General features: G+C 41.7%; 1 protein-coding gene across 6 annotated transcripts in view; it reads right to left on the reverse strand.

Annotated features, from left to right (window-relative positions):
- Window positions 1–18166, reverse strand: part of ITPR2 (inositol 1,4,5-trisphosphate receptor type 2) — a 242085-nt gene that overhangs the window by 106016 nt on the left and 117903 nt on the right. For all 6 annotated transcript variants that reach the window (XM_059846045.1, XM_059846044.1, XM_059846043.1 and 3 more), the window contains 3 exons: window positions 8623–8813; window positions 7216–7358; window positions 5551–5659 (listed from right to left, as the gene is read on the reverse strand). In XM_059846045.1, the coding sequence (XP_059702028.1) occupies window positions 5551–5659; window positions 7216–7358; window positions 8623–8813 (443 nt within the window). The remainder of the gene's footprint in view (window positions 1–5550; window positions 5660–7215; window positions 7359–8622; window positions 8814–18166) is intronic.

Below are 18166 nucleotides of genomic sequence, written 5' to 3' on the forward strand. Positions count from 1 at the left end.
CCTTGATATAAAACTTTGAGTTTCAAGTTCTTGTCCAGCTCAACAAGGGCAATGCATTCTGCCTGAAACCACCCCTGGCACAGACCCCTGTAGGTGCCTCACAACTGACCCAAGCACAGTGGCTCTCAACAGGCTACTGAGGGTGACACAAGCAGGTGACAGTCCAAAGCTGGAGCAAATCTCTAGGACCTGTTACTTACAAAAAAAAAAAAAATCCCCTTAAAAATAAGTCACACTTTTCATATACCCAGTTCTCCCAGGTTTTTGCATCAGCAACAAATGGACATGATAGAAAATCCAGCAGAATATCTGGGGGCTGTCCAGCAGAATTGTGCTTTCAGTCCAGAGCAAGGCACATCACAGGAGGGAAAAGGGGTACTCCAAAGATGAGAGATGCTAATTCAGAATATTCTGGTTGATGCTGCCTGTCACAGCCCCAGAGATGTGCAGCAATAACAACACACCAGTGGCTGATGGTCCGAGGCTCTGAGCACTGCAGCTGACAACACCTGGCTAGAACAAACAACACCATCACCATCACTTGCCTCCTGGTGTCCCTTTGCTTAATTATCCCAGCTTGAAGCCTAGAGGGGGAAAAGTGAAACTGTGCTCATTTGTTTTTCTGTAGGTTTTCTCTCTTTTGTAAAATGTCAGTGTGTGGGTCTAATGAGAAATTACCACACTTTCAGGTTCTGACCACGTCCAGTGTTTAGTCTTGCATATCTGAAAGCTCTGGTGCTCCTGCCACTGCAATTACTGGCTCAGAGGATTCAGGGCAATAGCAAAGCTTGAATCCTGTGCTGCAATGAATTCCTGGAGGCTTTGGTTCTGCAGCTGATCACCACCTTCACACAAAGCATCTCCAAGACTGAGGGGTTTGTCCCACTTGTGTTTGAGTTTTCACTCATCATTTAACTCCCATGACAAAAACATAACAGCACGTTTTTGACCATACCAGAAATGCTGGTCCACAACCAGGCTGGCACTGCTGGAGATAACCATTCTTCCTTCCTGCATCTCCAGTCCCTCCCTGTGAGCTGGTTTCCTAAGGAGTGAGTTTTTAATGCTGGACCCTGCAAAAGTGTCCTTTATCAGCTAGAATAGATAAGTGATTTTTTTTTAAAAATTCAGTACCAACAGCACTGAGCATGCATGTTCTCCTGTGGTGTTTCTGACCCCCTATCACCTTGCAGGCACACTGAGCTTAGTGAGGAGAATGGCCTGTTGTCAACAGGGAAAAACAGGCCAGTGCACAGGTATTTTTATACATCAGCACAAATAAAACTGACAGCAGAAACAGGGAAAAATTAAATGTAATTCTTCAAAATGCCTGCAGTGCCACTAACCCAAAATGTGAGTAGTAACACAAATAAAGGAGTTTGGATCCTGCTCTCCCATTTAAAAGAAGCATTCTTTTGAGGTATGATACACTCAGCAAGCAACACATTTTCAGAATTATTCTCTTTTTCCTCCTCTTTTTTTCACCTAAAATGCTGTTTATCTGTATGCTGCCTAATTTGCACATGCAAATAAGTAAAATCATCTTGAAAAGATGAGGCTATAGAATAGAATGCAGTTTAAGTTGAGAATGTCTGTGATTCAGTGAGCTGCAAAGCTGGGACACTGTAGTGGCTCCCAAAATCTCCTGGCTTCTAAAACCTTTTGAGGCCATTTATCCCAGCAGAAAAAGACCTGCAGCTCCCACTGGCTTCAGCTTGCCTGATAGATCAATACAAAAATAAACTGGCACGACTGCTTTTGACAAACTCACTGGAGTTTTGTCAACAGCTCCACATGAAAAGATTCAGTTCTTCTGGCACAAAATGACCAAGAGCCAGCAGTGGCCATATCTGGGACCACATCTTACAGGAATAAAATACATCTTTATTTCCACCAAAGCTGTACCGTTTCTTTCACGTGTATCTTTGGTGGTGTTCCTGCAAACAAAGGGGAGAGGACAGCTCACATTTCATATCTAAAGTAGAATGCAAAAACATTAACCCTTCAAAACAAAAGGCCACAGAGCTACTTCTATGATTTTAAATCATGACCTAGTACAAATGTCTAAGAGAAAACCCAACATTTTTCATGAGTTTTTCCAAATAAAGGCAAAAAGCGCAACTACTTATTTCTGACAATTAAGCAGCTTACAGAGTCTTTGTTCTACTGACACTTAAAAATGCAGTTTTCAATTATTTATACTGAAGTTCAGCACCTAAAAGAGGAAGAGGAAGTATAAAGTGTGAGCTGTGCAGCACAGGCACCCCTTCCTGAAGGGTTCCATTCATTTACAGTAGTGGTTCTCAAAGGAGCTGCCTTAGGGAGGGGCACACAGACCTGGATTCTGCCACATTCTGTAACACCCTACCATCCACTAGCACATCTGATCAGATGTAATATACACATGGTAACAGAGAGGACATTTTTCCCCCAGAGGTGCTGACCTGATTTATGAACAGCTGGGAAATCAGCAGGTTGTCCATACCCAAGGCATTGCCATACCAGCAGCTGGAGTCAGGCAAGAAGTCTGCATGAGCACCATAAGATCAAGAGTTCAACAACTTTATCCAATTCACTGGGGAGGGTTTAATTTAAGCTTCTGAACCCTCTCTGAAGATGCTGGACCACCCTTCCTGGCCCAGCAGCTCTGTTGTATGGACAGACATTTTAAGCAGGGCAGCAAGGTAATGCTAAGATTTTAAACTGCTCCAGTCATTTGCAAAGTGAGTACACATCAGTCCACATGTCTCAGGTGCTTTTGCAAATGTGACTCAGATTCAAACTGAAGTGTATAAATAGGTCTAGAGGCAACATTCACTCAGAAATAAAACTGATATCAAGCACTATGGTGAAACACAAAAAGATATGCCTAAATAAATTCAAAAATCTCAGTCCAAGATCCTTCTGGTTTTGCAAAATGGGTGTAAAAACTGCCAGTGATTCTAACCCCAAATATGCATGGGGCACATCTAGTCCAAGCACAGTCCTTTTTGTTCCTTCTTTTCTTCTCAAACAGTCAGTCTGAAGTAAGCTTTAGATAAATACATTTAGATACTGCAGCAGCTATCTGAACAGAGGCAATGTGAGCTCCTCCCACACCCTGCTTTCCCCAAGTGTTTTAGCATTGCTCTGGAAGAGAGGGGCTGTAGATCAGGTTTCACTCCAGTTGGTGACCTAATCAACACAAGCAGGGCTAGGACTCCATGCAGAACTCCCAGGAGATTGTAATAATCACCCACAATTACTTATGAAAGCCAATCAATGGCCAGGAGGTTTTATGTCTCATTTATATACCTTAAATCAAACTTCTGAAATTAAACTTTGATTCCCAGCATGATTAGATGCCGTGGTGCTAAGCAAGACAAGCACAAGTGAGTGCTGCCTCAGAGGCTGACTGCCAGGAAATCCAAGGATGTGGAGCCAGGAGAGCACCAGAGACCTGAAACTCACCACCAAGGGAAGGTGCAACAATAGAGTTGACATACTGAATGCAGGAATAGGCACAAAATCAGTGAAATAAGCCCCTACTCCTATTTTGCCTCCTATTCCTTCAGCAAATGACATAGGCTACTTTCCAGTGGTCAAATGAAGGACCAAGGCAGTAGAAGGTGCTCAGTGGTGGGAATTAATGTGAAGAGAGAGGAGGAAATTTTATTTCATTATTTCATCCTTCTTTCTCACTGTGGGAAAGCCTGCAGAAACTGGAGGTTGACCATTTCTGTCAAGTTTATCACAGAAAATACAATTTGATGGCTGATTAGCAAACTCAGGCTTCCTGTCAAAATGTTCCACGTCCCCCTGTAGCTTTTTTCTGGTTATGACCATCATGTATTTACTACTATTTTTATTTTTTTTTTCATATCTGCATGCCATAGTTAAATAACTTTGCAGGCAGTGAGATCATAGCCCAAAAAAAGATGGGAAACATGCACTTGAGGCTATTCATTGTGCTATTTTTACTGTTCTTTAGTCCATGTCATTGAACAATGACTCATAAGAGTAGCAAGCCAGAGAAACAGTTGCAAAGCATATCCAAGCTTGTTTATTCACATATTTGTTTGCACTGATTCATCACATTCTTCAGTGTAAAACCAGTGAGACTCTAGAGGAAGCACGGGGGAGAAATTCTGGTTAGAAAGAGCTTTTCCACCCACCATGCCCCCCCAGGATGGTGGAGGTCACATGAGGGATCTGGAAATACACCTCCTTTACCCACTCCTGGAAACAGAGCCCTTACAGACCTATGGAGCACATTCCCTCTGATGGGAATTCCCTCCCTTAACTCTGTCTCCCTTTATCAGCAGCCAAAGCAGGGTACAAGGAGCAACTAAAACAAGGAAATCTTCTTGCCTGTTTCAAGTCCTACATTAAAAGTGTTGCTTTTTTTCCTCCACTGTAGTTCTGAGATGAGGTTAACTTATGGTGGGTCTGTGTAATTCTTTTAGAGAGGTTTGGCAAAGGTCAGTTACAACAGCAAATTATTTCTCCCATGTGAGGCATTGCTGTTATGCACCCAGAATGCTATTAGAATAAATATGAATAATAATAAAGAATAATAGTCATTGTAATGATTGACTAAAATCATTATAATATTATCATTCATAATTTGAATAATAATCAAAATCAAAAATTTTCCCCTGTGAAATTCTCTTTATGACATTAAAAAAGAATTTGTCTGCCCAGGCCTAACTACAGTTTTGTTTGAGGAGGAGGTGAAGATGGGGTTGGTTTCCTCTGCTTACACTGGTTATTTTTGCACAGGGCAGGTCTGATGTCAGCACTGAGAAATTAGATGATAGCTCCATGATTCATATTTAAAAGTGAATAATGCTGAAAGGGTTTGGGGAATACCCAGAGATATGGATAAGAGGAAATTGCACAAAAGGCACTGGGATCAGGCTCAGAAAGAGCAGGGACAGCTGACATCTACATCTGAATCTGCCTACTGATAGCCAAAGGAACAGGCAAAATGAAAGAAGCATTTGAAAGACTTGGTTTTACAAGAGAAAACTGGGCAATGAGGGGAGAGAGGAATGCAAGAAATAATTAGACACTTACAGAGTACAGACTATGTCACTTCTTCCCAAAACTGGCAGCTCTGCTTAAACATTGCAGATTTCCTTTCACACATTTGAGAGCATTAAAAAGCGTGTGGAGTACAAAAGTCTGGCACCACAGGCAGCAGGGAAAAGCTGTACAATTGCAATTAAAAATCCCTATATTTCCATTGATTTTATGGTAAAGTTGGGTGTGACAAATTAAAACTAATCTCCAGAAATAGAGAATATCCAATACATAATAATTATACATAGTAATACTTGCCACTGCTAATTCATTTCATCTTGCTTGCCTTGACTCTTATCAAGTCCCTCACAAAGAACTACGTAAGGCAAAGAGTTTCTTTTGTTCCAAACCAACTTGCTACCTTACCACACTGTTCCTAAGACACCAGGTTATCTCTAAAACATGAACAAAATTGAAACCATGTCAGATTCTGTTATTAATACCGTGATGTTAGTTCTATATTTAATATTAAAGTGGAAGCAGTACCTCTTCTGCAAAGTTGGTTTTCTTGTCAAGCATTTCTCGTAAAGTTTGAAGGATTTTAATGCAGAGCTTTTCTTCTTTCTCCATTAGCTTCTTTGTGTGATTAATCAACCTGAAAGTAAAATATTAAAACTTTAAGAGCTTTGCACATTGCTGCTAAGCCATGCTGCAATTTCTTTATGTAAAAATTGCCCATCACTATATTTTTCCTCAAGGAAAGGAAATAAAAGTGGTCAAGAGAAATCATAATTAAAAAGGAAATGGGACTTTCAAGGTATTGGGAGATTTTTGTGTCAGTTTGCATATCTTACTGTCCATACAGAAGACAGAATTCTACATCCACTTTTTTTGAGGGTTTACAGTTTAAGATCCAGACTTGCTATTTCATCCATTCTTTATATAAAGGTAACATTTTAACCATTATTTAAACGTAACCAGTGTTCACCATGAATCTTGCAAACTTTAAAAGCTACAACCTTTACACCTTCCAATTTCTATGATGGTTATAATATATTTATAATTAGCAAATAGCATTCAGCCAAAAGGATTTCCAAAAAACCTTACATGGAAACGCTCAGAAATACAGACATTTGGATGAAAGGTAATTGTTGTTTACATTCACACAACCACTTGACAAGCCAGAAAACAAAGTCCATTTCTATCTCCAGCTATGACTGTGACAGGAGTTTGGATTTCAGTCAGCCGAAGCCAATACCAGAAACAGCCTTTCTGTCTTTGTGCAGAACAGATCTGTGCACAGGTCCTTGCACTGGCTCACAGACTGCTGGAGAAATGTTTGTGAAAATAGGAAGGGAGGAAATCTGAAGGTCTTGGACAGGTTTGGGGTTTTTTTTTTTGCATTTTGATGCTGGCTTCAAACAGGAGTTTGGACAGAGGACATGGAATGGGATAATCTCAAAATTTAATTTTTATTTTTTTTAATTTTTCCAAACATATAAACTATATTGTTATAATGCTACCTCTGCAGAATATGCAAATACCCAAGGAATCAGGAGAGCTGCCAAATGCATTCATTTCCCCCAAGTTGTCTCTGTTTAAATTATAGTTTCTCAAGGGCGGGGAGGGCATCTCACTTGAGGACTAATAAAAAATTTGCAAGACTCTATTCCAATGCACAGACTGCAAATAAAACATCTAATAATTCAAGACCAGATAGGGGTCCCAGTGAAATATATTTTCAAAGAGCTGTTGGCAGTTTAAAATAAAAATATCAATTTGCTGTACCAAAAAAAAAATCCAACAAAAAACCCACGAGCCTTGAGCAGCCCACTGCTTCATTATGAATTCTTGAAAATTCTGCTACGGAAAATCTAAATCTTTGTTGTAGATTTGGTGAAACGTAATAGCAAAGTAGCCCATTGAGAAAATAGAAGTAGGTTGAGCCTGCCACAATTTTAACAAGCCGCTAACATCCCATTTCTAGCAGGTAAGGCAAGCAACCCCTCTCTCTCTATGCTCTCCAGACAACAAAACTGTTGAGAAATATAAAATGTGGATCAAAAGACCTCACTTTAAGCTTTCAACAGTAAACTTGGTCACCTGCATGCTTAAATCTCTGCTGAAAACCCGAGGTAAATGCTGTTGAAAAAGTTAAAACCCTGCCACCTTTCCCAAAGAAGCAAACAGGCCCCTCTGCACGCCACTTACTTGGACATGAAAGCGCCACATCTTATTCTGGCATCGCTGCCCTCGGGGAACAGGAGCTCTGGGCTGTGCAGCACATCAACCAGCACTGAGAACTCAGCTTGCATCATGGGTGTGAACTGCTGCTCCAAGGAGGACACCACGTCCTGGGGGAGACAGGAGAACACCCATAACTGCAGGAGAACTACACCAACGTGCTGTGGAATCGCACAGCCCGCTGTGATGCACTGCTTGGCCCACTGTGATGCCCAGCTGCAGGAGCCTCAGGCAGCCCAGGTGGCTGGAAAGCCACCTCAAGCCTTTCTTCACACCACTCCTCATGCAGAGCAAGGGAGACAAGGTGCCCATTGTTACTCTCTTTCAAATTTCTCCTCTGCTGTAGTGCTCACAAAACCTGTGGCAACAGTTAGGATGATGGTGTGCTGGAAAAACAAGGCTCACCACACACAGTTAATGTGTCACCTCAGGTGTTGTGTTCATGAACAAGGTGTTTAGGGCCCCTCCATTTGTCTGGGTCCTGCTGTTTTCTCAGGTCATAAACCCCGGATGTTGTTTAGGCTCTACAGGCACAGAGTGATCTCCATCTCATGGCAATCTCCAGCGACACAAACATGACCTAAAACCTCCAGTATCTCCTCTGCAGCCAGAACAGGACATGTGGCCATAAAAAGGCAGAGAAGAGATGCTGCTCTGTGGAGAACTTCAAGGAGAACACAACTTGAATATTGTGTGCAGTTTTGGGCACCACAACGTAAGTGTCTAAAGTATGGTTTTGGAGATGGTGAAGGGCTTGGAAGTGAAGCCACACACGGAGCAGCTGAGGGCACTTGGTCTTTTCAGCTGGAGAAGAGCAGACTGAGGTCAGAGCTCACAGCAGTTCTGCAGCTTGCTCACGAGGGGAAGAGGAAGGGCAGGCCCTGATCTCTGCTCTGTGTGACCAGGGACAGGAACCGAGGGCACGGCTGGGGCTGTGTCAGGGGAGGGTCAGGGTGGATATCAGGAAAAGGTTCTTCCCCCAGAGGGTGCTGGGGCACTGATCAGGCTCCCCAGGGATGGTCATGGCCCCAAGGCTGCCAGAGCCCCAGGAGTGTTTGGACAATGCTCTCAAGCTCAGGGTGGGATTGTTGGGGATTGTCCTTTGACAGACCAGGAGTTAGACTCAATGATCCTCGTGGGACCCTTCCAGCCTAGCTCATTCTGTGATACCTTCTACCCCTCTCTGACTTATGTAGGAGCCAAATTCTGATCTTGAAGAGCTGAGCCTTTCCAGCCATCCCCACACAAAAGTGCAGTGGCTCCTCTCATCCAGCACTAAAAATGCACTGGGCCTGTCTCTGGTGTTTTCCACATCTGGCACACGTGAGATACCTGCAGTCCCACTGCTGCCCAAGCCATTTGCTATTTCTGTACCTGTAGTTTCTCTATGATATTCCTGTAATCCCAGGCTGGCCCACCAAGAGCTTCCTTGAAGCGAGGTCCACTGCGGGCTGACATCCTCCAGCCCATGGCTGCCCTCTGCACCATGTTGGAGTGACTCTTCATGAACAAGGTGTTCACCTGGCTGTCCAAATCCACTGGAATTGCAATCCCACGGTTCTTTGCTTTAATAGGAAGGAAAAACACAAGACATTTACAGTGGCAAAAACTTGAAAATCTTATAGAGATCATGGCATGCAACAGCCTGATCTTGCTGAAGTTAAGGGGCAGGGAGATATCACTTCAACAGGTTTTAAAAATAAGGATCCTAAAAATAAGAACCCTTAAAAATAAGCATACCTAAGTGGTAGAAATCAGCCATAATCTAGTTAAAGAAAGCAAGCTATACTATTTTAAATGAGATGAGAATCATTTCCAGTATATATTTTCACAGACACAGCAATTTTTTTTTAAACAGAATAATTTTTCTACTAACTTGAAAAAAATCCAGATATTAGTAAGAGTAACAAAAGGAATATGTGTTATTTCAACAGTTAGTTTTACTCTATTCAGAAGCAAATTCTGGAATTTTTCTTTCTAGTGGACATATGCACATTTATCCAATTTATCCCAAGTACTCTCTGTTGCTTTACTATATATTCCTCTTGTGAAGACCTTGAGGAACCAAGTGCATACAAATTAAATTAGAAAAAGACTGTCTCCTTCTCTCTGGGTTTCCTATACTGCTAAATCCTGGAATCCTGGATGGTGCCTGGATGCCACTGCAATATATCCAGTAGTTAATAAACATCTGATAGTTTAACTGATAGTTTAAAATTAATCAATAGCTAAAAATTGCTAATTTTTTAGACTTTAGAGGCAGGAAATTACAATAGAGACAGTATCAGAATAAAAAAAATGAGAAGAGACTTGCAGGAATTCTTGCAGGGCATCCACTATTAAACTACTATTGCATCCTGAACTGTTATTTGAAAAGGAAGGTTGAAAGGCAGGGTTAGAAGCTATCTGCCCTCTCCCCCAGTAAAATCTCTGTGTTAGCTGCTTCCTTCCATCCCACTGGAGATCTGAGTGACATTGTTCTGAAAGTCAACCAGTTTCATAGTCTGAAATTCAACCAATAAACAAGAGTTTGCCCCATCCCTGGAAGTGTTTCAGGCCAGGCTGGATGGGGCTCTGAGCAAGTTGGGATAGTGGAAGGTGTCCCTGCCCATGGCAGGGGGTGGAGCTGGATGCTGTTTAAGGTCCTTTTCAACCCAAACCATTCTGTGAACCTATGATCAATATCTCTGAAAGACCAGGTTATGTTACAGTGATTAGGCTCTGTATTCCATGTCATTTCACTTAACTTCTGTGGCACAGCTTATGTTTAATAAAAACTTAAAAATAAAATTGAGCAGTTCTAATCCATTTGTAATAATGACCAGTAATAAGTAATTTTTCAGTTTTTCTTAGTGAAACAAGCTGAAATTTAAAGAGCAATTAGCCCAAATTGCAGTTCTGCACAACGTTTCTCTGAGGCATTTCCACACTATTCCTCACTAACACACTTTCCACAGTGGAGGGAGGCATCAAAAATACTCCACCTCTTCCTCCCAGTTCTAAAATATATCCAGCTTTATCTCCTGAACCTGTGAAATCAGCAGATGCCCTTCTGTCCCAAGCAGCCCATGCCTCCAGCCCCAGGGGAGGAGGTGCAGGCAGAGGCACCACACAGCTCTGATGAATGAAGGCTGCAGTGCTGCCAAGCACAGTGAGTCACAGATCCCAGGCACAAACTTTCTCTTCCCCTCAGGACTAGATTGAAATGACAGCTTTTATTATAAACCTAAATCTGGCTGTGACACCTCAACCCCCAGCCCCACAGACCCTGGCAAGGGCGTTCTGTCATGGGGACTCTCTTCCCTTTAACGGATCCCACAGGTCCGGGGCACCCTCCTCTCTTCCCACTGCAAGGTTGGATCCCGATGCAGGACTGGCGCTTCCCCCATGGATCAGGCTGTTCCATTGGGATGGAAGAGAATTCTCTAAATCCATTTCTGGTAGGCACTTTCTTTTAAATGGTTAGCCACAGGGAATTGGAAAAAAAACATTTGGTGAAGCTGGGAAGACACAAATTGACTTTTCTTTCCACTCCTCATTTGTTTTGAAGGCAAGTTCCTGATTAACATGTGGAAAATGCCATGTATGGCTGGCCATTATTTCTAATGATTATTTTTCTATATAATTCAACTGGGCTGTTTTTCAAAACACATTTGCCCTGTTGCTGCCTACTTTACTAGAGAAGTCCATTAAAGTTCTGCCAGTCTGGGGAGGGTGCTGCAGCCTATTAATCCAATTTATTGTGTCCTAATGTCAATCACTGGAATGCTACTGGACAATGCTCACTTCTCAATTAAGTGGAATGTATGCAGAATCCTGATATATCGAAGAATAAATTTAGCAATGGGGAGCATACTGTTCAGAGGAAAACCCAGACTTCTGCAGTCCTAGAGATGCCATTTGAAGTTAACAACTTCCATCAGTGTCTGAGGAGCAGTCAAGGACTATGATTGTTCAAAGAGTTGGAGCTAATTAAAACTATCACAAAGAAAACCAGAGAGAGAAAAAAAATACTCCTTTGTTTTGAGCAGTTCTTACATGTATAATTCCATTTGTAATTAAGATTTGTATTGGTTGCCAAAGGGCACTGTTGAAGTCTAAGCTATAAACAAAGGCTTTGTCTTCTTATTTCTTTTCAGCTTGTAGAAAGTTTATCTTTCATTTGTTTCACATTTCATTATTTAAAACTACATGAAACATATTTTTACATTTTGGAAAGCTGATGAACAAATGTGAACATAAATATTTATTTTTAATTTAGGTGTTGTAGGCTGCTTTCCTCTTCAAAATGTGTCAATCTCCCTTAAAGTATCAACATCAAATATTTAAAAGCATGTTTATTTTTGTTCCACTTAAAAATACTTTAGGACAGCACTCAAACTTGCAAAGTATGGTTAGAGCTGGTAGACAAAGGAGCCAAGACGGGGTAAAATTCTGTCTTTCATCTGGTGAACTTGGGAAAAAGCTCTGTGGCTGTCTGTACATAAGTATCCAGTAGGATACTCACCAGGATAGACTCAATGATCCTTGTGGGTCCCTTCCATTTCAGAATATTGTGTGATTCTGCAATGTCTTCGGCACAGGTAAATTCTGCCCTGCAGTGGAGGGCACATCCCAGGCTTATACAGTGCCCATTTCACACCTAGGGCACCATGCACAGGGCTAATTACATCCTGAATATACAACACCATTTTGCCAGTGTCAGAGGAGATGGAATTTCTGGGAAATCCTTTAAACTACTAACTCTCAATCTGCTGTTCCCAATTATCTCTCAGCAAGAGAGCAGAGAGGAGCCAAGACAAGAGAGCAGACACAACCCATGGCAGTGGTAAGAAACACAGTGCTGTGAATTCAGCCAGGTCCCAGCAAAATGCCCTGCCCCGTGCTGGATGGGTCTGTGGGCATCCAGTGATCAGCAGCTTTCCTCCCCCTTACTGCTTAAACAATGAAATAGTACTCAAAGACTCAAAAGAAAAGGGCACCAGGAATGCCAAGAATCAAGCAGGTAAAAATCAAGGCGCTCTGAACAAGCAAGCTCCAGCCAAGTCTCAGGAGCACAGTCCAGCTGGCTCCCAAGAGGCTGAAATGGGCCCAGGTGTTATTTTGTTAAATTACCTGCATGTTGTTCTCTTCACAGGAGCACAGCAATTGGACCTATTTCAGGAATGCCTCCTGAAGTACAGTCCTTTCACTGTGCTGCTGCCTGCGTCTGAGGACCAATTCAATCCTAAGGATTTCCAGGAAGCGGCCCTTGCCTGTAATTTTCCTTGGATGCCCATTCTGCAGAATGATCTATCTTGCCATAAGGAACCTTGCTGTTCTCGCTATTTCCACCTACTGCTCCCTCATTTTAAATGTCACTCCATTAGCTTTTGCAGTATATACAGAACACACCAGAGTGTGGTGGCTTCACAGCTAATTAACCCTGAAGCATCCCTGCTGTGGGTTTTCAGGGGGACACGCAGCATTTGGCCCCTAAGAGCCCCTCCAGGAGGAGGGTGCTAGGCAGTGTGGGTCAGGAAAAAGCCCCAGCTGTACCTGGCTGTGAATCCTTTGCTATGCTCCCAGTTTACACCCCCTGGTAGTCACAGACAGCTCTATCATGTTCTCCCACACTTCCCAGTTGTCACGTAACAGAGTGATGCATATTTAGTTCAATTAATTTTGTTCCATAAATCAGTCCCTCCAGCTCCTTAATCATTTACTGACTGCTTAACAAATGCATTCGGATGGAGAGACACTAATGCTAGCGACAGCAAGACTTTTTAAGGGAAATAAAAGCTTTGTGTAGACAAGACACAAACCTGCCAATCTTGTATCCTTCACTTGGATGTTTTTTTCCAACAGAAAATCTACACTAAAATATTTATCAGCCTGTAAAAAGATCATCATTGAATTTTTCTTGCAATTAGGGAAACACAAACAGTTAAAATAGAATAAAATATGTGCTTCATCTGAAATGTATTCTTCTTGCTGTCAAAAAAGTAACAACAGGATAATTATTTTATTTGAACTAAAAATTGAAAATGAAGGTCTAGCTTTTTATAAAATGGAAGAAAGATTTTAAAATTCAAATGGGAAGTGAAATAAACGTACTTTCAGGACTGAAAAAATTGTTATATGAAAATTCATCTATATGGACATTAAAATACACATAATAATTACAAAGAAGCGACAAAATGTGACCTAGATTTTATGTTTAATATTTCCTATTTGTAATTTATCAGGGAAAAGTAAAGGGCTTTAGAGGGCATAAAAGCATGGTCAAGAAGAACCAGAGGAGAGGTTTTTTTTATTCTGTACAAGGAGGTATTGGTGACTTTAAATTAGGGAATAAATACTCAACTAGAAAGGACTTCAGTACACCTTCAGACCATCTGCTCTCTGTTACAGACAACCCATGCTCTTTAATATCTCTGGAAAAATTTATTGAGCCCCATTTAAAATGATGGCAGCTTATCTGCCATTCCTCCTCTCTCGGCTTTCTCTCAGCCCACTGACCAAGGACATCCTTCCAAAGTGGGTTCTAATGCTCTGATTTACAATCTAAATTTATTTAGGTTATTTACAACCTAGTGTAATTTATGTCCAGTTGGTTTTGGGTCAGCACTGCCCTTCAGCTTAAACGTCTCTGTGACTATTTATCTTCTTAAGTACATTTAGAGAGCAACAACACAGGTGTGTGTTTTGCTAAGCAAAGCGTGTGGGGGTTCCGAATTCCCTTCCTGTAACAGAGTTCTCCTTTCCCCGATCACCCCAGCAGGGCTTCCTCTGTACCTGTTCCAGCTTTGAACTTAGGAAATAGCAATCTTACAGGGCTCACTTCAAATTCAGTAGGATGGAAACAAGAATTCTCCTCTTGCTTCTCCTGCACAACATCCTAGAACATAATCTGATAGTGTCTAATGCAATTTGGCTTGCTAACAGATTTTTTTTTTTTTTAAGGGTCTGCCAAGAGACATAGTGTAACAAAATGCAGGTTCCTATCTGGCACTGTTTACTCATCTGGGAGATTCCAATTATTTCATTATTGGTGGTCACAGCACAGTCACAGACAGACCATATCCTTGGGATAGATACAGTACCAGAGGAAAGATTCAATTTTTTTTAAAACATAATGGAGAAAATTAATGGATGTTACAGAGACAAGAGTGTAAAGCAAATGAATTTACCCTTGTAACAGAAAACTGATGCTCAGAGGAGAAGATACAAGAATTGCTGCCTTAATTAAGAAGCAAAGACAGTTCTTTGCATGGGTCCTGAAGGACTGGTCAGGAAAGACCCTGCTTCAATACCATTTAGGATATGTAATTTAAGATATACAATCTTTGGTTGCGAGGAGAAGTGATATTCCCCAATCTTTAGAGAAAGACAGTAGCCGGTTTAAAATGCAGACTTTGAGGCTGGCCTCCACCCCTCTTAACCTTGCAAAGATCATAAAATGCATGAACCGAAAGTCCTTTGATAATGTATTCATTTGAAATAAGTTAAATGGTTGGATGTCTTATTTTCTCTGTTTTCACAAAGGTCTGGGTATTTTTCAGTTGTTGCTGTTTTACCAGGGAGATGGGAGCTGTTTTGATTATTCACTTTTTGGACTGTATTTTCAAGGAAAAGCTCAGGCCTATGTATTAAAAGAGGAAAGGCCAAAGTGATATATGTATGTGTGCATTTTTACCAGTGTGATAACCTGCTTCAGGTATCCATGTGAACAAGTCACACAGACACACACACACACACACACACATATATATATATGTATATGTATATGTATGTGTGTGTGTGTGTGTGTGTGTATATGTAATTTCACAAGTGTTTCTATTCAGGCCAAGTAGCCAAATGTTTCCTGGGCAATAGAAACCTGGCGCATATTGATATCTGTGTTCCAAACCTCCTGGAGCCACAGAGAGATCTGCTGAAGAAGAGGAGTAAGCCTCTGTGCTTCCTGCTGAACTGGAGACAGGAATGTGCCTGGAGACAAAGCAGCAAGTGAGGCTTGAAAAGCTTATGCAGTTTTTCCCTGGTGGTAAAGTAGAGTTGAAGTACCAGGGTTATAAAAATAAGCTTCTGTGAGATATCCTTTTGTTGACCTGGAAGGTAGCACACATCCTTACAGTGCTCATCAGAAAGCAGATGTAATGATCTTAAGCTCTTGAGGCAGTGCTTGCATCCACCTGCCAGCAACAAACCAGGAAGCACTGAGCAGAGTGTATGTTGCTTAAACTTGCTCTGAAGTATGTCATTTTAAAAGTGTGTCATTATATGGATCTTTGATATCTTGGGAAATCTGTGTATGATCTTTTCTTTCTTCCTCCTGAGATTCATTTGTAAATCCAGGGCAATGGCACCAAGAAAAAAAAATAAAAATAATGTTTGCTCTTTCAGGTCTATACTCCACTTATTTTCCCTCAGAAGTCTTTGGTCCCTGCTGTAAATCTGTCCAATACTCCATCTCTCTGATATAGGCAAAATCTTTTTGGAGGTTTTTTTAAAGCCTTGCTGTGAAACACAAAGGCCCTAACATTAAAGCTGTAAGATTCTCAAGTCAGAAAAGGGGAAAAAAGGGTCCACATATGCAGCCAACAAAAGAGGCACAAGAAGGTTGCTGTGTTTGTATTGTATTATGGAAGATGCCTCTGGCTTCCCAAAATGAGGCAACATTTTCGGCAGAGGAACACCCGACAGAGAAAGGCACCCACTGCAATCACAGAAGGGCCTTGGCTGTAAAAGACTCTGGTATCCCCAGCTGGGGCAGTTTTTCCAAATATTTGCACAGAGAAGAACAGGCCCACTCCATTAGCCAAGGCAAGACACATTTGTGACTGTGCCTAAGAACACTGAATATCACCTGCAGTTAAAATCTCTGCTGGCCAGACAAATTTTGCACAGGGGTGTTTGTAAAAAACTCTGCTTCTACTTCTTTTCCAGCTATGTTGCTTTTTGGGGAAATCCCCCTCACATCTTCCCTTTCTCTTCCCTTCTTCACTCAACACTCAATAAAATGTTGCAATTGTCTGACACGACACAACTTTACCATGCTGGATATTGCAATTAATGATGAATCCCCAAAGAGTTGTTAGGGTATGGGCAAGGAAATCAGCAATGTTGTGTGCTTTCAGGGAGCTGCTCTGAGGCTGCCAGCCCATGGCACCCCAGGGGTTCCCAGCCTGGCAGTTCCTGCTGCAGGGAAGCCCCAGAGGAGGACACAGAGTGATTCCCTTCACTAGCAGCTCAGCTCTGCTCTGCCACGCCTGACAGAAGCCAAGGCATGGCTGGGGACCCACGGGTGGGAAGCCAGAGGAGCAAGAAGGAGCCCAGACCCGTAGGATAGCACAAGAGCTTACTTAAAAAAAACCCAACAAACCAACTCTAAACCATCTCCAGAAAAAATAAAACAGAATGAAAGGACTGTAGTGGAGGTAGAAAGTGAGTTCCACAAATAGGATACAAAGTCACATATCTGAAGCAAACTCCAGACATCAGCCATTCCTGGAGCCCCCAGAAACAACAGGCACACAGAGGACTGCTCACCAAAGCCCACCAGCCCTTTGATGTGCTGGCACACCTAACATGAAGCTGGATCTGCCATCCCCTTAGGGTGACTTGTGGTTTCCCTCTCAAGCTGCTGTGGGGACAAGTTCAGCTTGGCTGTCTCAGCAGGGCAGAATCATAGAATAATTTAGGTTGGAAAAGACCTTCAAGATAGAGTCTAAGCAGTAACCTAACAGTGCCATGTCCATCACTACACCAAGTCTCTAAGTGCCACATCTATATGTCTTTTAAGTACCTCCACAGTATGATGACTCAAACACTTTCCAGGGCAGCCTGTTCCAGTGCTTGACAACCCTTTCCATGAAGAAATTTTTCCTAACACCAATCTAAACCTCACCTGGTGCAACCTGAGGCCTTTTCTTCTTGTCCTAGCACATGCTCCTTGGGAGAAGAGAAAGCCCAGTGAGAGCCTGGCCTGACTCATCCAGCAATCAGCAGAGCTCTGCATTGCTGGAATTTGCTGGGAATTTTTCATGCTACAATCAGCTGTGTGCTGCGGGCACGTAGCCAAATGGAAAATAAACCCACGCTCAGATGCCTCCAAACAGCCTCATCTTGATGAGATAACACAACGACCTCTCTGAGCTAGAATTTGATTTTAGATGCAGTTCTACAGAAATGAAGACATTGAGCTGTCTACAAGCACACAGAGGGCATGGTTGGTCTCAAACCTACTCTCACCTGCCCTATTTCTCCCCCTTTCCCCAGACTCCCAAAGGAAGTAATTTATTGATGACTGTTTCCAGAACTGCCAGAGAAGAACATGGGGATAAGTGTTAAACACACAAACAAGAATTTGTAGAGATGGAGCTTTATTTAAGACTGTAGTAGCTATAGCATAAAGGAAATAAAATGTCTTCAACTTCCCAAGTTCGTTTGCCAGATGTATCCCTAATGAAATCATTTGGTCAGCAAATAAAACAATTGAAGGTTGCTAAATTTTTAGGTAACTGCTTATTCACATTCACACAGAAAGTTAATGAGATGTTTTGGCTAAAATGTTAAATGATAGTTCTGTAAAGCTATTCCAAAAATCTAAATTTAGAGTGGATTGTTACAGTGCTGCAGGTAGCTCTGGGACCCTCTCATATTGTTTTATCATTATTTATTAATACTTTTAAATAAATGTATCAACAATAGAATTTAGCCAGTTTCTATGTATCCCTGCCTCTACCCAGCTTTCATTCACACTGAGCAGAAACTTATTCTACCAGCAATCAGCACTGACTTTTGGAAACTACATTGAATAATCCTTTATTCTGTCAGAATAGAATGGCAGAAGACTTTAAAATCATATTTATAGAAATTTAACTTAATTAACTTAAATTAACTTTTGCCAGTCTTAGCTATGTTCTGGTGAAGAATT

This window comes from Haemorhous mexicanus, chromosome 5 (assembly GCF_027477595.1).
Source record: "Haemorhous mexicanus isolate bHaeMex1 chromosome 5, bHaeMex1.pri, whole genome shotgun sequence".
NCBI lineage: Eukaryota > Metazoa > Chordata > Aves > Passeriformes > Fringillidae > Haemorhous > Haemorhous mexicanus.